Genomic DNA, 26,989 nt, shown 5'->3' with positions numbered 1-26,989 from the left:
ATGAATTGCCAAATCCTAAGAGATCAGGCAGATCAAGGGCAGTCGGGGGTCATTACCCATGGGCGGCCCTTGCTGCTGGTGGATACTCTGTTGTGCATGGGTTGCTGTAGTAGGAGGGGTTCCATCTAGGTTGCAGGCATACCCACCAGTGTTTACCTGGCAGTTTGCCCACATGGCCATGTAAGGGCCTCAGCTGGCCTCCAAGCAGGAAAGCAGCCCTTGCCCTTCCTGCCACGGACTTAATCGAGGGGGTACGAGGGGAGGGTGGATAGAGTTGGGAAGGTGGCTATTTTGCCCAACCATGTTAATGCTGCTTGATTGTATTGTGATTTTCTAAATGTCCTGCTACTACCTCCTTGAGAATAGATTCTAGCATTTCTCCAATGATAGCCTAACATCTAACTGGCCTATATTTTCCTGCTTTCTGTCTCCCTCCTTTTTTGAATAGCAGTGTTTAATTTTCAGATTTCCAATCCACTGCGACTTTTCCACAATCTAAGGAATTTTGGAAGATTACAACCATGCACTATCTTTGGAAAGACTTCCTTTAAGACTCTAGGATGCAGGCCATCAGGTCCAGGGGACTTGTCAGCCTTTCCTCCCATTAGTTTTCCTTGTACTTTTTCTCTAGTGGCATGCTTGTTTTAAGTTCCTCTCTCCCTTTTTCCCGCTGCTTTTGTACTATTCTTGGGTGCTTTTTGTGTCTTCTACTCTGAAGACAGACACAAAATACTTGTTCAAAGTCTCTGTCATTTCCTTGTTTCCCATTATTAATTCTCCAGTCTCACCTTTAAGGGACCAACTCTCACTTTTACTATTCTTTTCCTTATTACATACTTGTAGAAGTACTTACTGTCTGTTTTTATATTTCTTGCTATTTTTCTCTCATACTCCAATTTCTCCCTCTTGTTTTAGACATCCTTTGTTGGTTTCTAAAATTTTCACAATACTCTGGCCTATCACTAACCTTTGCAGCATTATATATTTTTTTCTGAATTGATGCCATCCTTAACTCCCTTAGTTAGCTGTGGATGGTGCATACTTTGCAGAGGTTTTTCTTTTTCAATGGAATATAGTTTGAGAGTTACAAAATATCTCCTAAAATATCTGCCAACCCTTCTCTACCATATTACTTTTTAACCTATTTCCCCAGTCCACTTTAACCAACTATCTACATATCGTTATAATTGCCTTTATTTAAGTTTAAGTCACTAGTTTCAAACCCAAATGTCTCACTCTCAAACTGAATGTGAAATTCTATCATGTTACGATCACTCTTGGCTAGAGGATCCTTTACTCTGAGATCATTTATTAATCCTGTCTCATTACACATTTCCAGGTCTAAAATAGTCTGTTCCCTGGTTGGTTCCAGTATATATTTTTCTAATAAATTGTTCCAGATACACTCTATGAAGTTATCCTCCAGACTACCTTTGCAAATCTGATTTGTCCAATCTAAATGAAGATTAAAATCTCCCACGATTATTGCAGTACCTTTCTTACAAGCCCCCATTATTTCTTGATTTATACTGTGAACTATAGCATAGCTACTGCAAGGGTTTCTATAATGCACTCCCACCAGTGACTTCTTTTGTTTGCTATTTCTCATCTCCACCCAAACTGATTCTATATTTTGATCCTCTGAACCGAGGTAATTTCTCACAACTGGACTGATCTCATTCTTAATTAACAGAGCTAGCCCACCTCCTACATTAGAACATAGGGCAGGATTTTACGTCCTGTGGGCAGGCGTGTGCCCGACCCGATGAGGCATAAAATAGTGCGCGATGATGTCGGGTGAGCGTCCAGATGACATTGTACACTTGTGCGATATATCCATGGGAAGGATGAGGTTTCCAACATTAATTTTTATAAAAATCAACATATTTTGACATTTTTATTACGTTTACGTTCATGTGAGTGAGTCCTATGTGGGGACATGTTTTCCACATTTTCAGAATCTTAATTTTTGTTTATACAATTCTTCTGCTCCCTGAGGCAGCCCCGACTCCAGGTAACTTTCACTGCGCACTCCTGCATGCATGTGCAGGCTTTTGTGCTCATCACTTCTCCCGCCCCACCCCGGCAGTGCTGAGCTTCTCAGCACGCCTTTCACGCTGGCTGGCCGTTAATTGACCAGCCAGCGTGAAATCGCGGTTGGGGGCCGATCGCGGGCAGCGGACTGTGTCCCAGCCGCTTCTGGGCCCGCCCGCCGCGCCCACCCAATGACCCGAAAATCCTGCCCCAAAAAAATAGGAGCAGGAGTAGGCCATTCAGTCCTTCGAGCCCACTCTGCCATTTAATGAGATCATGGCTGATCTTCAATGTCATTTTCCTGCATTAACCCCATATCCCTTGATGATCATAATATGTAGAAATCTATCAATCTCAGTCTTGAACATACTCAATGACTGAGCCTCCACAGCTCTCTGTGGCAGAGAATTCCAAAGATTCACCACCCTCTGAGTGAAGAAATTCCTGTTCATCTCAGTCCTAAATGGCCTGCCCCTTATTTTGAGACTGTGTCCCCTGGATCTAGAACCTCCAGCCAGGGGAGGGACAACATCCTTCTGGCATCTACCCTGTTGAACCCTGTAAGAATTATGTTATGTTTGAATGAGATCACCTCTCATTCTTCTAAACGCCAGAAGATAAATTTAATCTTTCCTCATGTGACAATCCCTCCATCCCAGGAATTAGTTTGGTGAACCTTCATTGCACTTCTGCTATGGCAAGTATATCCTTTCTTAGGTAAGGAGACCAAAACTTCATACGATACTCCACGTGCAGTCTCACCAAGGCTCCATATAGCTGCAGTAACACGTCTTTATTCCTATACTGAAATTCTCTTGTAATAAAGGCCAACATACCATTTGCCTTCTTAATTGCTTGCTGTATCTGCATGTTAGCTTTCAGTGACTCATGACCAAGGACACCCAAGTCCCTGTGAAGTTCCCAGCCTCTCACCATTTAAGAAATACTCTGTATTCCAGTTTTCTCTACCAAAGAGGATAACCTTGCATTTCTCCATATTGCATTCCATCTGCCAAATTTTTGCCCACTCACTTAAGACTCCCAATCCCCTTGAAGCTTCTTTGCATTTTCCTCACAACTCACATTTCCACCTAGTTTTGTATCATTTGCAAACTTGGAAATATTACAATTAATCCCCACATCCAAATCATTGATATACATTGTGAATAGCTGGGTCCAAGCACTAATCCTTGCGGTACCCCACTAGTCACAGCCTTCCCACCTGAAAATGACCAAATTATTCCTATTCTCTGTTTTCTGTCCATTAACCAGTTCTTAATCCATGCCAGCATATTCCCTCCAATCCCACGTGCTCTAATTTTCATTTATTAACCTCCTGCGTGGGACCTTATCAAAAGCTTTCTGAAAATCTAAATACACCAAATCCACCATTTCCCCTCTATCTGTCCTGCTAGTTACATCCTTAAAAAACTTCAACAGGTTTGTTAAACATGATTTCCCTTTCATAAATCCATGTTGACTCTGCCCAATCCTATCATTATTTTATAGGGGTCCTGTTATCACATCCTTTATTATAGATTCTAGCATTTTCCCTGCTACTAGTGTCAAGCTAATTGGTTTGTAGTTCCTCATTTTCTCTCTCCCTTCTTTCTTAAATAGTGGAGTTGCATTTGCCACCTTCCAATCTGGGGGAACTATTCCAGACTCCAGGAAATTTTGCAAGATGACCACCAATGCATCTACTATCACTCCTGCCACCGCTTTCAACACTCTGGGATGTAGATCATCAGGTCCAGGGGATTTTTCTACCTTAAGTCCCATTAATTTCTCTAGTACTATTTTTTAAGAATGATATTAATATCTACGGTTCCTTGTTTACACTGGTCCCTTTATGCTCCATTATTTCTGCGAGAATTTTTTAGTATTTTCCTCCATGAAGACAGACACAAAGTATTTATTTAGTTTCTCTACTATTTCCTTATTCCCCATTATAAATTCTCCTGACCCTGCTTGTAATGAATCCGCATTTGTTTTTCTAATCTTTTCCATTTTACATTCCTTTGGAAGCTTGTAGAGTCCATTTTTATGTTTCTTGCTAGTTTACTCTCATATTCTATTTTCCCTTTCTTAATTTTTTTCTTGGTTCTCCTTTGCAAAATTCTAAAACACGCCCAATTTTCAGACTTACAAGGTTTTTTTGCAACTTTCTATGCCTTTTTCTTTAATCTAATACAAAGGCATCCTTGATTTCTTTTGTTAGCCCTGGTTGGAACACTTTCTTTGCTGGGTTTTTGTACATTAAAGGAATGCATTTTTGTTGTAAACTATGGGCTGAATTCTCTGGTCGGTGAGCGGGGGCGGGGCCCGCTCACCAATGTGTAAAATGACATACGGTGACGTTGGGCGGGTGTCCCAGCGTCACCACGCGTCATTTAGATTTTCAGTTCGGTGGGCGCGCAGCCAAACTGGCTGCGCACCTGCCGAACTGTCAAAGGCCTATTAAGGCCTGTTAAAAACTAATTTAAACAATTAAATGAGCTGCCCGTCCAACTTTAAGGTTGGCAGGCAGGAGAAGAGCCCAGGTGGCCTTCTCATTTTTCATGGAACCTCATCCACGGGCGGGATGAGGTTTCATGAAGTGTTTAAAAATTCAATAAATTTTTTAAAAAAAATCATTGATATGTCCCAGCTCATGTGACACTGTCACATAAGGGGGCATGTTTTAAAAGTTTTCAAATACTTTATTTAAATATTTTAAACTTAAACAACTCTCCCTGAGGCTCCTCTGCGCCTCAGGGAGATTTCTGCGCTCTTTCGCGCTCGCTCCCATCAGCCCCTGCACAACCCCCCCCAAACGGGTGGAAAATTCAGCCCTATGTATTAGTTCTTTAAATGTTAGCCATTGCCTGTCTACTGTCATACCTTTTGACATAGTTTCCCAATCCACCATAACCAGTTTGCCTCTCGTTCCTTCATAGTTTCCTTTGCTTAGATTTAAGACCCTAGTTTCTGATTGGACTACATCACTTTCAAACTAAATGTAAAATTCTACCATATTATGCTAACTGTTTCCTAAAGGTTCCTTCACAACAAAATTATTAATTAGCCCTTGTCATTGCACAATACTAGATTTAAAATAGCCCATTCCCTAATTGGTTCAATGTACTGCTCTGGAAAACCATAGTGCATACATTCCAAGAACTCGTCCTCCACAGCACTAGTAGCAATTAGGATTACCCAGTCTATATGTAGATTGAAATCCCCCAAAATTACTGTAGTATCTGTTACACGAACTTCTAATTTCCCAATTTATACTGTGATTTACATTATCACTGCTGTTTGATGGCCTATAAACAACTCCCACCAATGTTTTCTGCCCCTTGCTGTTTCGTAGTTCCACCCAAACTGATTCTACTTCTTGATCTTTAGAACTAAGACCATTTCTAACTACAGTACTAATGCCCTCTTTAATTAACAGAGCGACCCCACCAGCTTTTCCAAGCTTCCTGTCCTTCCTGAATATTACATACCCTTGGATATTCAGGTCGCAGCTTTGGTTTCCTTGTAGCCATGTTTCTGTACTGGCTATCAGGTCATATTATGAATTTCCGTGGGGGGTTACAATTCATCTGATTTATTGTGAAGCGGCGGGCATTTGGATGCAGAGCCTTAATTCAGTTTATTAACTGTTTTTGTAAACTCTGGCCCTACCTGCTGGCACACTCTTAAGTTTACAATCACTGCCCCTTCCTGCCATACTTTGATTATCATTACCTTTATTATTACCTTGATTTATTGCCTTGTCATTTCCCTTTATTGTATTCAATCTTCCTCTACATGATCCCCCCCACCCCCGTCTATTTAGTTTAAAGTCCTCTCTACTTACCGAGTTATACAACTCTCTAGAAAACTGGTCCCTGCGTGGTTCAGGTGAAGTCCATCCCAATGGTACAGCCCCCACATTACCCAGTACTGATGCCAGTGTCCCACAAACTGGAACCCACTTCTCCCACATCGTCTTTGACTCACGCATTCATCTCTCTAATCTTACTTACCCTATGCCAATTTGTTCGTGGTTCAGGGTAATAATCCAGACATTAGCACCTCTGAGGTTCTGCTTTCTATGCTTTCTAATTTAGTGTCTAGCTCCTCATACTCCCTGTCCAGGACCTCTTTCTTAGTCTTACTTATGTTGTTGGCAGCTCCTTTTCCTTTCTTCCTGCCCTTCCAAAATGTCAAATGCCCTTGAATACTCAGGTCCCAGCTGTGGTCACTTTGCAACCAGGTCTCTGTAATGGCTAGTATATCATACTCATTTATTTCTATTTATTTTATCAGTTCATTCAATTAGTTATGAATGTTGCGTGCATTTTGATACAGCCTTTAATTCTGTATTTTTATCATTTTTCCTTACTCTGATCTTATTTGCTGGTGCACTCTTATTTTTGTATTCTCGGTCCCTTCCTGTGATACTCTGGTCATCAGTACATGTATTGGTACCCTGCACTATTGACTCGTCTTTTCTCTTTAACCTTCCAAATCTTCCCTCACGTGAGCCCTTGTTCGCCACCATTTAGTCGAAAGCCCTCTCCTTAGCCCAAAGGATATGATTCGCCAGTACAGTGGTTTCAGGGCGGATCAGATGAAGGATCTCCCAACTGTAGAGCTCCCTCTTACCCAGTATTTGTGTCAATGTCCCATGAATTGAAGCCCATTTCTCCTGCACTGATCTCCGAGCTGCACATTCAACTGTTATCCTATGCCAATTTGCCCATGGCTCAGTTAGTAATCCAGAATTATTACTTTTGTGGTTCTGCTTTTTAATTTAGTTTCTAGTTGCTCATATTCCCTTAGCAGAACCTCTTTCTTGGTCCTACCTATGCCGATGGTATCCACATAGACCATGACAATTGGATCCTTGCCCCCTCCACTCTGAGTTCCTCTCTAGCCCTGAGGAAACATGCTTAATCTTGGCACTGGGCAGGAAACAGCCATCATGAATCACAGTCCTGGCCACAGGGAAGAATGTCTATCCCCCTAACTACACTGTCCCCTAGTACAATTACATTCCTTTTGCTCTTTCAACTTGAATGGCCTCCTGCATCGCAGTGCTGTGGTCAGTTTGCTCAACCTCCCTGCAGTCCCTGCTCTTGTCTATACAAGTTGGAAGAGCATAGACACTGTTGGACAATTGCAAAGGTTGAGGCTCCTCCATTACTACGTTTTGGATCCCTAAAGCTGTCTTTCTTACAGTCACACTCTCCTGTCCCTGACCACAGACTAAATCTGAAGTACCTAGCCTAAGGGATGTGACTGTCTCCTGGAACAATGGGCAGGATTTTGCCCTCGTCGGGCGGGCGCAGTGGGTGGCCCTGGGAGTGGTCACGAAGCTGGCCAATGCCTGCGATCAGGCCCCGACATGGATTTCACGCTGGCTGGCCAATTAATGGCCAGCTAGCATGAAATGCGCGCTGCAGCGCTGCCGGGGTGGGGCAGGAGGAGCACGAGCGTGGAAGTGTGCGCATGTGCAGGGGTGCGCGCAGTAAAAGCTCCCTGAGGCAAAGAGCTGCTTCAGGGAGATGAAGATTTTTAATAATAAAAACAAACATATTAAAAATAATGAAAACATATCCCCTCATGTGGCTGTCACATGAGCAGGGACATGTTAAACAGAAGTGTTAAAAGTTGTAAATTTTCTTTCAATCACTGGTTGAAACCTCATCTAACCTGTGGATGAGGTTTCGCCAAAAATGCAATGGCCGCTTGGCCTTTTCGCCCTTTTGGCAACTGAACGGTTGGATGGGCAGCAAAAAATTCGAGTCAATTTGGTTCTTAAGGGCCTTAATAGGCTGCTTAATTAATGGCAGACGCGGCTCCGACTCCTACACGCGCCCACTGACCGAAATATCGCACGTTATTTTATGCTCGTTCAGGTCGAGCGCGTGTCGGCCCGATGAGCGAAAAATTCTGGCCAATGTGTTCGGGTAACTTTCCCCCTCCCTGATGCATTGCAATGTCTGAAGCTCGGGCTCTGGCTCATCAACTCACAGCTGATGTTCCTTAAGCCGCAGACATCACTGCAGGTGTGGTTGCCATGGATCACACAGGTATCTATCCACCAGCTCCCACATGCTATAGCTGAAACACATCACCCGTTCTGCCTTTTTATTTTGTGCTTAGCTAACTAATTTAGGTTTCAAGTTTAGAATATCATTCAATGATTATCTGTAGTTATATTCTGGAGTTTATCTAGTAATGCTATAAATTTAATATAATAGTTATATCTCCCCAGTACAGTTTTAAACTACTGCCCCAGTTTAGAGTGGGAGAAAACTTAAAACTCACCTGCCTGCACACCTACTTAATGCTTCTGGCTTCAGCTCTTGGGTCTTGCTGTTTCCAGCTCCCTCTCTTAGACCACTCCTTTTTGTATAAGGTCAGAACAGTGCTTCCTCTCTCAATGCACCAAATTCCCAGATTTATGCCCTCTGTCTCGCTGCACTCAGTCTCCAGCTGCATCTTCAAGCAATTTACTTTGTACATGTGCTAAATCTCCTGTACTTATACTAGTTCAGATTCCAGTGAGATGAGTCGATCACTCATGGTTAGGGAACCAGTTCTAACTAGGTACTGAATTAACTACCCTGCAGGTGCCTCTAACTCTTTTGCACTAACTAAGGCTGAAATAAACTACAATTTACTGTTACAGTTAAGTTAAATGCTAAATACAAACTTAATTAGATTTTAGAAATAGATCAACCCTTAAAACTCCCTTCCTTAGCAAATTCTGTACTTAAGCAGTTGGTCTCATCACACTCAAGTCTCTAGCTGTACCACTGTGCGACACTATTCATCAGAATGAATAACGACTGATAGGTGAATGAAAATCAAGCCATCTTTATAAGAAGATAAAATCATATTAACACTCCTTTTGTCTCCCACTACATAAATATATAGAACTCAACTGCCAATTATCTTCATACCTAATCAGCATAAACAAATAATTGAGGGAAAACATTTTTAGGAAATTGTAAAATAACTTCATTCAATAGTAGAAAATCAAAAGTGCATCACTGAACCAGCCATGCTACATAGCACCTGTAACCCTATTCTATTAACTACAACTGAGATTATAATTTTTTTCAAAGCTTGTTCAAAAATAACATTTAAATTGGGGTCTTAGTAACACTAGAATAGTGGCAGAGACTGAGGCACTAATGACACTGTACCAGGCAGAACAGACTTTTTACAAACCTCTCAAATCTAATGAACATAATAAGAATAATATGAAATACTTCATCTTGGTCATAAGTTAATTTTATTTCCCATGGGCCAGTATATTTGCATGAGAGAATATCTATATTTTATGAAACTACTTTGAACACTTCTTACAAATAACAAACATGTTCTATTAGATTTTTGAGAACCAGAAGGCAGCACATTTAAGGAATTTAAATCCAAGTTTATACAATATGGTTGTCCGGGAACAAGGAGTTAAGTGACATGGCAAGCTGAGAGCATAGCTTGAGCAATTAGCACTGTCTGAATTACCCCTCTCCTCCACTTCAAAACATATTGTCAACCATCTTATTTTTAATAATATGCATACACATTTTCAAATTACATTATTTGTGAATATTTTAGTCTCTTGCCATCTTCAGGCACGCTAGAGTCTCAGAGCTGAGCTATATATGCTCATAAAAGGTCTTTTTTTCTCAACATTATTATATCTTAATCAGAATTTTAATTATGTATGTTACCAAAACATCAACATTTGTTATATACATTAGCTATTCTAATATATTCTGTAGGTTATAGTTCTAGTTCATGATCCTCCTCCCTTTAGGTTGTGAAAGTGAGTATTCTAATTCATTTAGAGGATTAACCTCTGCAATTTTGCCAATAAAACAACCAATCTATATCTTCAACTCTCTCTTTGACTCTGCCAAGCACTGATTGTCTTTATTTACAAAAATATAACCAATTGTTGCCTGGATCTATTGGACACTGTGAATGAAATTTAATGAGATCTTTCATTTTTCTAAACCATTTTTTATGAAATTGTATTAGTTCTTTGAACCTTTTCTAAAACCTTCAAAGAAGGCAGTAGTTCAGTCTTCCAGCTCTGTGAGTTGAAATATCTACTCCAGTGAATTGTGATTTGACTCCCTCAAATATAAACATATAATTTACTTCCAGGATCCATTATTTTTGTTCTTTCTTTGTTCCAATGTAAGCTTAACTTATATCTGCTTTGACTTTCAGGTTCCCCATTCTGTAGAAAGAATACATTCGAAATGCCATCATATTTTGATGGGAGCTGACAGGTTTGTTTTCATTTAATTCGTTGGGAAATGGTCAACTTCTAAGCTACCAATCACAAAACCCTATGAAGTGAAATAAGTTGTAAATTTCATTTTGCTGCTGCTCTATTTGGTCAGTGACCTTTTGAAGAATCTCTTGCACATGTGTACTAGGTATTGGTTCAATAACCATCAATTGCTCATGCTATTGCAGATTTCCAAACTTTTGATGCCCAGTCATGCAATTCTGAAGTAATTAACACAACCGGCTCATAGGCTATCATATTGTCAAGTAATACACAGGATAAGAAAGCAACTTCTATCATGCCAGATTGTTTTTATGATGTCCAGGACAGCAATACTGACAGTGTAGTTGTATAAAATGTGTAACTATGGGCTGTGGAAAGGTGACAAGGAAACTGCTCTTGTATGGACTTGAAATCAGTTATCCTTCTTAAACTCCATTTTTGTTACAGGGCTTCACGAGAAACAAGTAACGTGCATTTACATGGCACCTTTTACAACCTCAGGCCCTCCCAACATGCTTTATAGTCAATGAAGTACTTCTGAAATTTAATCACTGGCGTAATGTACAAACTGGTCCATCATGCTTGCTTGTACTCATCTGCTGACCTGAACTCTCCAATTCATTTTACCTGTAACTTTTAATATTTGTTTTTCTTTTAGTTGTTTATCCAACTCCCTCTTAAATTCGATCGATTTGGCTTCAGTAGTTATCTGTAACATGTATTCCATATTCTAATGACCTTATCGTGTTGGGGAGGGAGAGAGAGAGATCCTCTATACTGTTGTGATTTCTAGAAAACAGTCTGAACAGTGTAAATGTTGGTGCCAAACCTCTCTTAATCTGTTATCTGCCAAATTTTGATTATAAAATTTGTAGTTTAGAATTGTTATCAAATATGTTGAAAAGTTATAATTGCCAGCCATATTAGACAAAGCAAAGAGCAACGAATTAAATGACTTGATCATCTGGTTTATGAGTTGGTTGAGGACAAACGTTGGCCAGAATCCTGGGAAAATGCATTTGCTCTTCTTCGAATAGTGCCATGGGATTTTTCAGTTCAACATCCAAAAGATAGCACGCCTGATAGTGCAACGTTCACTCAGTACTGCGCTGGTGTGTCAACCTAGTATAAATGAGGCCATGAATGTAACTCTGATTCTGGAGAAATAGTGCTGGTCATAAAAAAAAATCTTCCTTCATCAATACCCGAACAGATCAGCAATGCTTTTGATATTAATGGCCCTTTTATGGATCATTTCCCCAGGATCAGGAAGGTCCACAATCAGAATGGGAAAGTTGGAAACTTCAATTTGTAGCAACTCTGCATGCAAACAATTACTTCAAAATCACACTCAAAAATTTGACCAATATATGGCTAAATTAGTCTTGCAGCATAAATAGGATAAGTTATGTGGTATTTGGTCATATTGTAGGATTACTTTCATTCAGCATATAAACAGAGTATAATGGGCTTTAATTCTGCACTATAACAGTGACTACGCTTCAAAAGTATTTTACTGACAGTAAAGTAATTTGGGACATCCCTAGGTCGTGAAAAGTGCTATATCAATACAGGTTTTTTCCCTTTTTCTTTATATTGCATTCAATCCAAGGTGAGCTGTGCAGTAAAAATGGATACAACTGGGAATCTGCTTTTTAACTTTCTCTAACAGACCACTGTTGTTGGAGAAACCACAGGCAACACCTTGGAAACAATCCTAAATGATGCATTCTGATTGCGTTCATTTGGTACAAGGTAAGAACTCACATAGGGAATCATAACACAATGGTGAGATTTTAGCTTCAATGTTCCTGGGCCAGGGAAAAGAAAAAAAAACTAGGGTCTTGCTCCTGATCGCTACTGGGAGACTTGTGCTGCAAAATGCATATATGCAGATATCAGAAAGACTCCTTTGTGATGCTTCATATGGTCAAATCACTCAACACATGAAAATGGCTATTTGAGTAATATATTGGTCAATTACCGTGTCTGTGGAACTGTATTCCAGCGTCTCAGAAATTGACAAGAGAAAATTGAAGAAAATTATTTTTGATATGTGACCAAATTTTAATGTACAACATTGCCAGGTCATTGAAATGTGTGAAAACTACTGCCAAATACATTCACTTGGCATTGCAATTGGATTGCAAAGCAACTCTGCTAATACACCAGAACAGAGTATCCAAAAGAAATCCACTAACACTGAAAAATAAATGCAATTTATTATCTCAAAATCAACTTTAAGAACTTTTGGGATATTTCAGCTAGCACTGTGGGATGTTTAAGTGATCAACATTCCAGTCTTGAAAGAGGCAACATGTTGCTATGCATTTTTGGCAAGGACCCTTTCTTTCCCCCCAACCTTTCCCAAGATGGGATTCCTGCCAGGTATAACAGAAATACTCCAATGTGCTCAGAGAGTGCCCTGTAACGTGCTTTCTCCCCTTGTAGATTTCTATAAATACTAGTATTTAAAGGCGGTCATCAATTAAAATTGACATTGTTAAAACAGGACTTCAGTAATCTGAGAGTCATGGGAACAAGCTGATTAGCTGGCTCTGCATCTCCGGACCAGTTATTGCTTTGAATTAGCACACAACAGCTTAAATATCTGAGTAAAGGGTTCTTTAAAAGAAAATGTGTTGGATTAGCAGAAAGTGAAATTTTCTTTTGTTCATACTAACATAAAAAATAATGTGAAGCTTGACCAAACCCCATGGAAATGAAATGGAGCATTTTGCTTTGGATGCCATTGTTACCCTGCTGCAGTTAAGCCTAAACACTTTTTATTGCAATTAAATATCTTTTTATACACAACTGCCACTGGAAGTCCTGATTTAAATCAATCTAAATTGCACTTTCCTGCTTAAATTCAGCTTATTTCGTGAAACAGAGAGAAATAAGTTCTCAAAATTTCCCTTCAAACATTGGCAAAGAAAAACATTTCAGTCTGTTACACTAGTTTATACATTAAGCAGAGTTTATTTAATAATGGGAATTAGCTCCTGCTCCAAGTACTATTACTGACTCTTTCCAGCCTGAGTCAGATCTCAAGTCTATAATCCTTAAACTTCATATGTGTTCTATATCAATAATAATGACTGCAGATAGTTCATTTCAGATTTAGTATATCCATAGATTAGGCTTAGATTTTCTGTGCCCGCTGGCATTGGGCACGTTCAGTGGTGTGAGCAAACAATATGGTGAGAAGGTCAAAAATTGGATCCACAAAGTCGTAAAGCAGTTTGCGATCGTCTGCTCAGCCCATCAATGGCAGGCCACGTTCCTTTCCATTGGACGTCAGGAACCTCATTGTAATACACCAGCATATTATTATAAGGCCTACCCCCTGCTGTATTGTCTGCCCATGTCAGCAGGAAAACATGCCGACGTGTTTCACAACATATACAAGGCGTGCACTTGGCGGGCTGCACTTCGTTTGGGACTTCAATTATTATTTGCCTACCTTGCTTCGGGTCAGCATTCGCAGTCATCAACGCCAGGCTTCACAGACAGCACCACATCACTTTTAGGGGGGCTCACGGATAGGTCTCTACCTTCCAGATCAGCCAAATGTGGGAGACTTTTCAATGCCTGCTGGGCTAGAGCTAGCTTGGGGAAGGGGAAGAAGTGGCCTCAGGCAAGGTAAGAGGCTGCAGGACGAGGGCTGTACTGCCGAAGGAGGGTATCCCAGGGCGTGTGTGGGGACACATGTTGATCTGTGCAATTGGCCTCAAGATGGTGAGAGCTGAGGTGCAGTCTCCAGAGGAGATGAGGCCAGATGGACATGTGAGGGTATGTGTGTGAGAATAGGTGGTGATGTCTCTTGAGCTGGCAATGAGTGAGATGCCAATGAATGTGTGATGGGCTTGAGCATGTGAGTTTAGAGTGATGAGATGGTTGCCATACCCCGGTGCCATGGATGAGCTTATTCATCCTCTATCTGCATTGGATGGCCAACGTCTTCTGTGCAGCATTGGCACTGATCACCACTGCCATTGCCTACCAAACTGGAGCAATAAGGTTGCTGCCCCTCCTGTGGCCAGAGCGGGGGCAGGGGACATCACAGTGGGCCTCCATGGCATCCAAAAGGCACTTGAGGGCTGCAGTCTTCTTGCCTATCGGGGCCATGTCTTCTTTGCTGCAGTCCTAGGCTGGAAGCACTGAACGCGGCTGTACTTTAAATGTGGTGCCTGGCATGATGAAGCGGCGAGGTGACGGTGTGGGTGGCGAACTGGAGCTCCCCCGCCATTGAAACGGCATGTATCCCAGGAATGCCTAATTAATGCGGCGGGTTGGGATGGTACGGCGTGAAAAGACTGTGGTCGGCAGGAAAAACATCATTTTTCCCGCCTGCTACTGCACTTGTTGCAAATCTGGGACGATTCCACCCTTAGATTTGCATTTCTCACGGGTTCAGGATTCTACTCACATTAAAAGGAGCAAAGTTGCTCAAGTAATATGGAGCAGGTAATGTTTGTCATCATGTCTTTGGCTGCATAATTACTTATTCATTCATTATCAAAATAAACACTCCACTGTATTTCCTGTCTCCACTCTGCCTCCTTTAGTCAGGGAATCAGGATGTTCTGTGACCTAAACATACATTAAGTTTTGGTAAATAAGAAATGCATTTTTGAAGAGCTGATTCATTCTTATTACTCTCCTCATGGATCAGATACACAGTGCAACAGGGCATCAAAGTGCTTCGTCTACTGACTTTCCCAAACAATCAAATGCGCCAAGAAAGTGCAGCTAAGCCAGTCAGTTATATCAAACTGTTATGAAAATATCACAAATACAAAAACTGGATGGACCACCGAGCATTGACTTAGGCACCAGACATAACAAAGGTACACCCAGCCCAGTTCACCCTGCAATATCCACTAACATTTGGGGACTGGTGTCAAAATTGGGAGAGCTATTTCAGAGACTAGTCAAACAATGGCCTAAATTAGTCACACTCACAGAATCATACTTTATAGCCAATGTCCCATATGCCACCATCATGATCCCTAGAGGTGACAGCACAGTGGTATACCAGAGGGAGGGAGTGGCCCTGGGAATTCTCAACATTGGCTCTAGATTCCATTAAATCTCATGGCTTCAGGTCAAACATGGGTAAGGAAATCTTCTGCTCATTACTACTTACCACCCTCCCTCAGCTGATTAATCAGTATTCCTCCATGTTGAACACCACTTGAAAGCAGCATTGAAGGTAGAAAAGGTACAGAACGTTGGGTGGGTGACTTCAATGTCCATCACTACGATTGGCTTGGTAGCATCACTACTGATCGAGTTGGTTGAGTCCTGAAGGACATGGCTTACAGACTGCTTCTGCAGCAGGTGGTGAGAACCAAAAATCTACTTTACCATGTTCTCACCAATGTACCTGTCACAGTTGCATATATCCATGGCAGTCTTGGTAGGAGTGACCACCGCACAGTTCTTGTGAAGGTGAAGTTCCCTATTTACACTGATGGCACTTTGCATCCTGTCATTGTACTAAATGGGATAGATTAAGTAAGTATCTGGCAAATCAAAACTGGACATCCATAAGTCAGTAGAAGCTATCAGTAGTGGAACTGCAATCCCCCACAATTTGTAACCTCATGGCCCGGCGTATCCTTCATTCTCCTGTTGCCATCAAGTGAGGAGATCAACCTTGGTTAAATGCAGAGTGTAGAAGAGCATGCCAGGAGCAACACAAGGTGAGCAGCCAATCTGGTGCAGCTAAAAACAGGGCATGTAGGTTAAATAGAGGAAGCTGTATGCTACAGACAGGGCTAAGTGATTCCACGAGGAATTGATAAGATCAGAGCTTTGTAGTCTGCCACACTGAGTCTTGAATGGTGGTGAATAATTAAACAAGTAATGGGAAGAGAAAACTCCATAAATATCCCCATCCTCAGCCTTGGCAGAGCCCAGCACAACTGTAAAAGTCAAGGCTGAAGCGTTTTCAACCATTTTCGGCTAGAAGCGCTGAGTGAATGATCTATCTTGGTCTCCTGAGATCTCCACCATCACAGAAGACAGTCTTCAACCAGCCAGATTCACTTGACATGATATTAAAAAATGGCTGAGTACACTGGATACAGCTAAGGCCGAGACCTGATAAGATCCAGGCTACAGTGCTGAAGACTTCTGCTCCAGGTGTAGCTGTGCCTTGACCAAGCTGCTCCAGTAAAGCTACATCTACCCAAAAAAGTGGAAAAGTTCCCAGGTCATCTGCTCCCAAAAAGTAGGTAATTCCATACCAGCCAGTTGCTACCCATCAATCTATGTTATACTTCAGAAAGACAGCTTGCGAAGGATAGAACTGGAACCAATCTTTATACACGGTTATAAGCATTTAAATACAAAATTACACATTTCTAGCCTACAACTCCTAATTCAACAACCACAGCTTCAGTTTGTCTCTATTCAGAGTAACACAAGTGAATCTCTAGTTAATGCGCACCACCTGCAAACAATTAAAGAAAATTAATATGCAATTAACAGTCACATTACAGTCATCAAAAAAGTGATGGAAGGTGCTCTCATCAATGCTATCAAATGCCACTAACCCACCTGCTCACTAATGCTCAGCTTTGGCCACTCAACTCCGGACCTTATAACAGCCTTTGTCCAAAGATGGGCAAAAGAACTTAATTGCAGTGCTGAAGTAACTGCCCCTGACATCAAGGCAATAACTGTCCAAATGTGAAATCAAGCAGCCTTAGCAAAATTGAAGTCAATGGAAATAAGGGGGAAAACGTTCCACTGTATGGAGTCAGACCAGGTCCAAAGTAAGAGGGTTGTGGCTGTTGCAGGCCAATGATCTCAGCCCCAAGACTTCTGGTGAAATTTTTCGTGCCCGCTGGTGTCGGGCATCATGGCGGGTGAGAACAGACAATATGGCGGGAAGGCCAAAAATCGGTTTCACATCGTGAAATCAGTTTGCAATTATCTGCTCTGCCTGTCAATGGCAGGCCACGTTTCCCGCCGCCGAATGTCGGGAACTTCATTGTAATACATCTGCTTATCATTGTAAGCCCAGCTTGCCAGAATCATCCCCCAACGCTGTATAATCCAAGCACATCAGTGTGATTGCACGCCGACGTGTTTTACAATTGAACATAAGCACGTGCACCTAGCGAGCTGCACTTCACTCAGCACTTTGAGGCCTGTTCACCTACCTTGCTTTGGGCAACACTCACAGCCATCAGCGCCAGGCTTCGAAGACAGCACAACATCACTTTTAGGGAGGCTCATGGGCAAGTCTCTACTTACAAGATCAGCTGTAAGGCGGGGTGGCTTTTCAACGGATTTAGGGCTATGGCTTGTTTGGGGAAGGAAGAGAAGTGGCCTCAGGCAAGGAAAGGGGTTGCAGGGCGAGGGCATTACTGGGGAAGGGGGGTATCTCAGGCTGTGTGCGGGGCACAAGTTGATCTGTACAAGTAGCCTCAGGAGGGTGAGGGCTGACGATGCAGTCTCCAGAGAAGATGAGGCCAGATGGAGACGTGAGGGTGTGTGTGAGAAAGCGAATGGTGATGTCCCTTGAGCTGGCAGTGAGTGAGATGATTGGCCTTGTGAGTGTGTGAGTTCAGAGTGATGAGATGGCTGCCTTACCCTGGCAGCATGGATGAGGTCATTCATCCTTTTTTTGCACTGGATGGCAAACCTCTTCTGTGCAGCGTTGGCACTGACCACCTCTTCCACCGCCTCCTAAGCCCAGAGTGGTAAAACTGATGGGCCTTCTGTGGCCAGAAAGGGGGTAGAGTTCATCGTCCAGTGTCCAGAAGGCATCCCATGGGTGCATCATTGAATTGGGGGGGCTGTAGTCTTCTTGCCTTTCAGGGCCACGTCTTCTGTGCAGCAGTCCTGAACTGGAAACACTGAGAGGTGCGAAGAAGTGGCGAGGTGATGACGTGGCGGGTGAATCTGAGGCTGCCTGCCAGCGAAACGGCGTGTTTCCCAGAAATGCATGATTAATGAGGTGGGATTGGGATGATACGGTGTGAAAACCCGCCACTGTGGCCAGAGGGCAAAACATCCTTGTTCCTACCCGCTACCGCATTTAGTGCAAATCTGGGACAATTCTGCCTATTGTCTCAGAGTTCCCCACAGCAGTGTCCTCGGCTCAGCCATCTTCAACTTCTTCATCCGTGACGTTCTCTCCATCATAAGGCCAGAAATAGGAATGCTCGTGATGATTGCAGCATTCTGTTCCATATGTAAATCCTCAGATAATGAAGAAGTCTGTGCTTACATGTAGTAAGACCTGGGCATCATTCAGGCTTGAGCTGATATGTAGCAAGCAACATTTGCGTCACAGAAGTGGCAGGCAGTGACTATTTACAACAAGAGAGTTTCACCAGCTCAACATTCAAAGGCATTTAAAAATGCAAGCATGTGAATCAGCTGGCTTCTGGGTGGAGACCATGGCCAGAAATTTTCCCTCATTGGGCCGGCCCGGCGGGAGCAGTCGGGAAGCTGACCGCTGCCCGCAATCGGCTCCGCTCCGCGATTTCACATGGGCGGGCCAATTAAGGTCCGCCCTGTGTGGATCATGAGCGGCAGTGCTATGCACTGACTGTGCGGGAGGGGAGAGGAGGGAGAGCTGGGTCTAGCTCGCAGTTCACGCATGCGCGTGAAACAGTGCTTCAATCTCCCTGAAGCAGCTCCGTGCCTCAGGGAGATTGAAGCACTTTTAAAAAAAATTAATTAAGACATTAAAAATTTTAAAAAACATGTCCCCTCATATGGCTGTCACATGAGCTGGGACATGTTTTTAATTCAAAAATAAAGCTGTTAGTTAGTGTTTATTTGCTTTAGGAAACCTCATCCCGATGAGTTTTCCTAAAAAATGTAAAGGCCGCTTGGCCTTTTCGCTTGCCTACCAACCGTAAGGTTGGACGGGCAGCATTAATTTGATTTTAATTAGCTTGTTAATGGCCTTAATATGCCTTTCAATTGTCAGCGGGTGCACGGCTGACTCCGGTGCGTGCCTGCTGAATGAAATATCGCGCGAGTGTGCAATAACTTCGGGACACACGCCCCATGTCATCGCGCATCATATTAAGCTCGGGCGTGTCGGGCACATGCCTGCAAGCCGAGCAAAAAATTCTGCCCCATGTTTAAAAAAAACACATACCATGGAGTTAAAACAGCATAGCGTGCAAGACGCCCAACTCCCCCACCGACCCCAGAGTCAACTGCTTTTAAAGGCAATACAAACTGTAGCAGAGACTGAAATACAATAGAACCTACATGCTACATAACGTACTCTGTTGGTGGACCAAACAACACATCTTTCAAGAGCTAATGTTTAATTACTGCATTTCAAGATTTAAAAAGGACAGACGTCACAGCATACCTATTCACCATTCCTATCATACCAAATCATTTCCAACATTGTGTCACCACTGTTACTGTTAGTTTCGGGCACAAACCCACTTGATAATAAGCCATGGGCTCCAGTGTAAATATTTTTGATGACAAATACTTCCTTTCAAATCCTACACTCAGGCTGAAGTGCACCAAGAGGTTTCTCATTGTAAATAGGGCAGAAAATAAAACATATGTATGGTGTCTTCTCCACTGAATAGGTTTTGCCTTGTCTTGGCAACAAAATGGAAGTAATATGGATCAATATGTTTTTTTTCTAGTAAGGTTTCCTTCACCTGGAGGAGATATTGAGGTAAATATTTCCTGGTGCAGAGTCTTGTATATCAGGAGTGTGTACCCCGAGTTTGGGATGTGCCTGAATTTACAAGTAAAGCTCTGGGATTGTTAAAAGCAAAACTTTAAACTATTCAACTGAGTGCAGCTTTATATAACCATCAATAAACTTCTACAAGGTAGAAAATTGCTAACGAATAGATTAGGATAATAGAAATGAATATGTAATAGGGAAAACATCCAAAAGGTGCATACCTGAATTAGCTATATCTGAATTCCAATCATTCATATTGATTTCCCAGTATTTCAGGGCGTTAGAGAAAAATAGGAGATGATAAATTTGGTTCCTTTCTCCAACGCATATGCACATCTCCATGGAAGGTCAATTTCCAATGTGTAAATCTTAGTGCATTGACAGCATTTCCCCAGTGTAAATAATCTGACCCACCTGCTTCTGGCACTATCATTTTTGTGGGTCTCTGAATATGCCACAGGAATTACCAGCTCTGTGGATCCAAACTAATATGTAAATTTCAAATACAAAATGAGAACAAAATCTAAGTGTTGCTCTCCCAGAACCTGGACTCCACTGAAGAATGACAATAACATCAGTTTTTAATGATGCATGACTACCCCATCCACCTCACAAGAAGTGAAAAGACACAAGGAGGGGCAGGAGTTTGGAAGAGGCAAAGGGAAAACAAAGGGCAAAGGAGAGGAAGGGATAAAATAGGAAAGCCTATGGCAGCTCCATAGCACAAAGCTACTTTGGGGAATTGTAAGCAGATGGCATATTATATTAGCATTATAAAATTGTGTCGTGGACAATATGGCACTGTTACGGTAACAGAATTGTTACAGCAAAGAGGGCAGCCATTTGGCCATCATGTCTGTATTGGCTTTCCGAATGAGCAATTCACCTAGTATCATTCGCTCACCTTCTCCCCATAACCCTGTACATTCTTCTTTTTCAGATAACAGACCAATTCTCTTTTGTATGCCTCAGTTACCTGCCTCCACCATACTCTCAGGCAGTGAATTCCAGGTCATTGGTCTGTGCAACAAACAGGATTAGGTGGGGAAAATTTCTCACCTGTGAACATTTTTGTCACCATTTTACTCTGTTTCCTGGCAGAGCAGACAAGCAGCAGCCATGGTGGGAAGAACTCATGATGACTTGCTAGTAGCTCTGCTATAGTCCGTGTCAGGCCTGCTTGCCTTTGCTCCCCTTCAACATAATTGCAGCCTTCATCGACAGAATCTACGACAATGAAGAGATTCTGTGAAGGCGGTTTTATTCCCAACAGTGGCAAGAGTACACACCTGAGAAAAAGAAACATGGGAGATGTTACTTGAATTTCACACAACTTTAAAATTACACTTTCTTTACAAAGAAAGGAGCAATTGACTTAAATCAGTGCTGATTGCAACACCTGTCAAATCTTGTGCACAAATACACATGCACCTTCTCTTTTTCTCTATAAACTTTCCTTCCTCTCTTTCACTTGCATGAACACAAATACCAGGCCACTTCCACCCCCATCTCCAAATCTTATGTTAATCATGAGATTTGGTGAGAAAATGGGCATTCCAGCATACCTCCATCCCTCATATTTTTCTTTCCATACGCATCTTCCTGACTCAAATAACAAATGAGTTTTCTCCTTGCTAGTCAGGGGATGTGTTCCCACTTATTGTAATTATCCTCAGCTGGAAAGGGGCTATGTGTATGGAAATAAAATGGGGACAAGGTTAATCTCAGCTGTGATTCCACTCAAAAATGATACACTAATAGCAAACTAAGCTTGCTATTGAAAAATTGCCACGTGAACTATAACTATCAGAAATTTACTCTGGCATGAAACCCACTTCTAAGAAATATAACATACCTTTTTGCTGTCTTACTAAATAGAGATTTGCACCTCCCTCACTGGACAGCCCCACAAGAAATAAATTGAATTTATTTGAAGTTAGCCTTCTTAATGCCACATTTTATAAGCTATACCTGGCTAAATAGTTTTTATTAAATCCATAATGCACTAAAAATGGTTCATATATTTTGCAACAGAAGCCCTGCAACAGAAAAATGAAAATTGGTATTAATGAATTTGTTAGAAACAAAATTAAAGCCTTAGGAGTGGCCACAATGTTTGGATCATTGCCGTATAGTAAAAATTCAAATGATCTTAATACGTATAATTAAACATTTTTATCAATAGCACTATACCAAAAGTTTACAACATGGCTTCCAGTACAGTGGAATTTTCCAAGTAGTCAATTTTTACTAAAAACCAGTTTGTATCATTACAGTCCGAACAAATCATGTAAATCTTTAAAATTTCAGCAACAGTAAATTAGCTTCTCAGTCAGGAGATTGACAGGTGTACTACCATTGGTTGGCCTGAGTTTCTCCAAGCTGTGGAGGAATGCAAAAAGTAACCAGGGTTTCTACCATTGATTTCCTTCCAATGATCCCTCCTAGAAAGTTCAAGTGCGTGGATGTTGAGTGAGGACAGGTCAGGATCAAAAAGATTAATTGCTTGCCCATTGTCACAACTGGAGAATGGCTGTTTGAGCAATGTACTGGAAGGCAGTTAGCACCCATGGAACCATACACCAGAATGCCTTCAGAAGAGAAAAGGACAAAGTTTCAGTACTACAGGCACCACTGAGAATATTGTCAGCAAAGTAACTTGACTGCACATTGGATCACTGCAGAGGGTCTGACAGAATCAATCTTCCTTTTCCTGAGAAGGGGCGGGGTTGGTGGAATGCCATTTCTCTGGTTATAATTCTTGTTAGCTTTTTTGTCAAGAACCTGAGGTGTACAGGGGGGGAAAAATAAATTACTATCAATCTATTCAGGTTAGTTCTCTCTCAAGATGAAGACGTTCAAGACAGGTAAGACAGGCAATGGACTGTAAAGAAAAGCACAGTGTTCATTTCAGTTCTATTTCCACTTATAATAAAGAATGAGATTTCCTGAGTGCAAAATCTTAACTCTCTAATAGTACTAACTCTCCCAGTACTCTAAATTGTGGAGCTATTTATCTCTATTTAGTAAGATGACAAAAAGCTATGTCGTTTTTTCAATTGTTACTCATTTTCCTTTCATTAAAGCAATGATATTCACGCTAGGGCAAATTCCATAGGACCTGGTAATTGTATTTCAAGCAGCCATTCTTCGAACATAATGCCGTACTATAAATTCTGGAACTATTTCCTCAAAACATCCTTTCCCGAACAGTGTACAGGAATTTAAACCCAAGCGCCTTTATCAAATCATCTCTTTTGAACATAATGGTGACAGAAATATGGTCTTTGTGTAAATTTCCCAATAACAAAATAACTGCACAAAGGGGCTGCAAAGGATCACTCTACTACATTGTTGCAAAAATCTAGTTCATGGTTTATGTTTCGGAATATAATTTTTAGCTTTGGGAATTAAAGTTTTAACTGTAGATACATGGGGGAATCTGACTGAAAAACTTATAAGCAACCCTGAAGTAAATGCAATTCAAACAAGCTTGGAGTTAATTATACTTAAAAGCTAACCTATATTTATTTTACAAGGTCAGAGCTGATAGTGAAAAAAAACTTAAACAGCGGGTGACCCATTTCTGGACCCTTGGGTAGAGCCAGGGTGTATATCATTAACTCCATAAAATAAGCTAAAAGCTGACAATTCTGGGAAAGAAGGTCATAAGACTCCATTAGAGATAAAAATTATTCATATGGTTTACTGAACTAAAGAGTTATGTTGAAGGAAAAAATAATTAATTTGCATTTCTGATTGAATCATCCCAAAGCATGCCATATTGCCAGACATAGTGATTCAGGGTGCAGCCTTGGTTAAAATGTTCTTTAGTTTGATTTATCTGTATGTGTATCCTGTCCGAAGTGGGCAGTTCAATTTGACGACATACAGAGACACTTCAGTGTGTAGTTTGTGAAATAAAAACAGCTGGAATTGCACAGGAGTGCGACCTCAGTGAAATGCTGGGAGTTTAGTGAGTTGAGGGAGTTCAGTGAGGAGCGGAAGGAGGTGCTCCTTTGCTTTTTCTAACTTTTTCACCCTGTAGGAATTGGTTCTTGCTCTAATACAGGGGAAGAAGCCAGCTGTTTGGTGAGTCGTTAAGGTCCATTCTATTCCTAATGTTTAAAATAGTATCAGACTTCGTGGTAAGATAATAAATACATAAAATAAATAATTTAATAAAATAATTAAATAATTAATTAAAACACATTAGGATGGTGCGTCAGGCGATATGTCATGGCTGTAGCATGAGAGCTCCTGAATACCAGTGTGATCCAGGACAAACACATCTTCAATAAGTGTCCGCGGCTTGAGGAGCTTCGGCTCAGAGGGCAGAAATTTCCCTCCATTGGCGGGGTTGTGCGAGGGTTGGCACGAACCCGATCTGTACCCTTGATCGGGGCCACACCGCCATTTTACGCAGGCGGGCCAATTTACGTGATGCGTGCCCGGAAGCACTGAGCGCTCCCTGTGCAGGCAGGAGGGATTCTCTGAGCCAGGGCCTGCAGTCTCACACGCAGAAATCTCCCCGAGGCACGGAGCTGCCTCAGGGAGATTAAGTTTGGAATTAAAATTTTTATTAAAGGCAGAGAAAAATTATTTAGACATGCCCCCTCATGTGACGCTGTCACATGAGCTGGGACATGTTTATCAAATGTTTGAAATTTTAAAATTTAATTAATAAACACTTCATGAAACCTCATCCCGCCTGTGGATGAGATTTCATGAAAAATTTGAAGGCCGCCTGGGCTCTTCGCCTGCCCACCAACCTTAAGGTTGGACTGGCAGCATTCTTTACTATTTTAATTACTTTCTTAATGGCCTTAATAGGCCATTGATAGTTTGGTGGGGGCGCAGCTACCTGCCCTGAAAATCTAAATGATGCGCGGTGACATTGGGACGCCTGCCCGAAAATTCTTCCCAGAGTCATTGAGCTGGAGACACTGCAACATATCAGGGAGGGGGAAAGTTACCTGGATGCTTTGTATCAGGAGGTGGTCACACCCCTTAGGTTAAGATCTTCTGATTTTGAAGGTGGTCAGGGACAGAAGGCTGTGATTGCAGCTGAGGCAGGTAAGGGGACCCAGAGAGCAGGAGTGCAGGAGTGTCAGCCTCTGTAATGGTCCAACTGGTTTGAGGTTCTTTCAGTTTGTTTCAATGAGAGTGGGGGCTGTAGGTTGGATGAGCTGACTGACCACGGCACTGTGATAAAGGAAGCCATTCAAGTGCAGGGGGCACAAAAAGGAATGCAGTTGTGGTAGGGGGCAGTATTGTGAGGGGATTGACAGTTCTCTGCAGCAAAGAGCGAGAGCCTTGATGGCTATGTTGCCTGACTAGTGCCAGAGTTCAAGACATTTGCCCAGGGCTGAACAGGAACTCACAATGGGAGGAGGAGGATCCAGTTGTCGTGTTTCATGTAGGTACCAACAACATAGGCAGAATGAGAAAGGAGGTTGTGCATAGTCAATATGAGGAGCTAGGCACCAAATTAAGAAGCAGAGCCTCAAAGGTAATAGTCTCTGGATTATTACCTGAGTCGTGTACAAATTTGCACGGGGCAAATAAGACTAGAGAAATGAATGCGTGGCTCAAAGACTGATGTAGGAGAAGTGGGCCACAGTTCGTGGGGCACTGGTACCTGGAATGGGGAAAGTGGGGGCTGGAAAGTTGGAACGATCAATATCTAAACTGCGCTAGTGCCGGTGTTCTAATGAGCTACATAACTAAGGAAGTAGAGAGGGTTTTAAGCTAAATAGTGGGAGCAAGGGACCAAATTTGGGAAGGTGTGGTAAACCAAAGAGTAAAAACAAGGTAAGAGAGAAAGGTACTAATATGGGAAATGATAAACAGACCGTGGCAGGAAGGGACAGAGAGCACAAATCGAAGCATAAATCAGCAGGTAAGGCAAGATGTTACAAAAATAATAAAAGGACAAATCTAAAGGCTCTGTATCTGAATGCACGTAGCACTCAAGATTAAACAGATGAACTGATATCGCAAATAGAAATAAATAAGTGCAATCTGAAAGCCATTACACAGATATGGCTACAGGATGACATAGATTGGGACCTGAATATTAAAGGCTACATGACATTTAGGAAGGATGGGAAGCTTGGAAAAGGTGGAGAGGTGGCTCTATTAATTAATGATGGTATTAGCTCATTAGACAGGGATGACCGAAGTTCAGGAAACCAGAATGAAGAAGCAGTTTGTGTTGAGGTGAGAAATGATAAAAGCAAGAAGCTACTTGTGGGAGTGGTGCACAGGTCCCCGGATTACAACTACATGATAGGACACCTATAAAGGAAGAGATAATGGGAAATTGTCAGAAAGGTACAGGGATAATCGTCCAGGATTTTAATTTACGTACAGACTGGAAAAATCAGATAGACAAAGGTAGCATAGATAAGTTCATAGAATGTTTTGGAATAGTTTCTTAGGTCAGCATGTTCTGGAGCCAACCAGAGAACAGGCTATACTAGACCTGGTATTGTGTAACATGATGGGATTAATTGATAACCTCATAGTGAAGGTACTCCTAGGTAGCAGCAATCATAATATTATTGAATTTTACATTCAGTTTGAGGGAGAGAAGAGTGGGTCAAAGATGAGTATTTTAAACTTATATACGGACAATTGTGCAGGAAGTAAAGCACAGCTAGCTGAATTGAACTGACAAATGAGGTTAAGGATTAGATCAGTAGAGATGCAGTGACATACATTTAAGGGGATATTTCAGGATACAAGGAATAGATACATTCTAACGAGAAAGAAAACTTCCAAGGGGAGGGCCCACCATCCATGATTAACTAAAAACATTAAAGATAGTATCAAACTTAAAGAAAAAGCATATAATTGTGCAAAGATAGGTGGCAGGTCAGAAGATTGGACAGAATATAAAGAACAGCAAAGAATGACAAAAAGACTAATAAGGAGAGAAATATTAGAGCATCAGAGAAAGC

At 41.7% G+C, this 26,989-nt stretch overlaps 1 protein-coding gene across 1 annotated transcript in view; it reads right to left on the bottom strand.

The window, feature by feature from the left end:
* ankrd50 (ankyrin repeat domain 50) overlaps positions 1-26,989 on the bottom strand; it is a 184,082-nt gene that overhangs the window by 81,990 nt on the left and 75,103 nt on the right. Inside the window, exon 2 of the mRNA XM_078539723.1 lies at positions 21,084-21,313. Within this exon, the coding sequence (XP_078395849.1) occupies positions 21,084-21,313 (230 nt within the window). The remainder of the gene's footprint in view (positions 1-21,083; positions 21,314-26,989) is intronic.

This window comes from Cetorhinus maximus, chromosome 1, assembly GCF_964194155.1.
Source record: "Cetorhinus maximus chromosome 1, sCetMax3.hap1.1, whole genome shotgun sequence".
In the NCBI taxonomy this organism is placed as follows: Eukaryota; Metazoa; Chordata; class Chondrichthyes; order Lamniformes; family Cetorhinidae; genus Cetorhinus; species Cetorhinus maximus.
The sequence above is the reverse complement of the archived record's forward strand: the minus strand, read 5'-3'. Positions and strand labels throughout refer to the sequence as shown.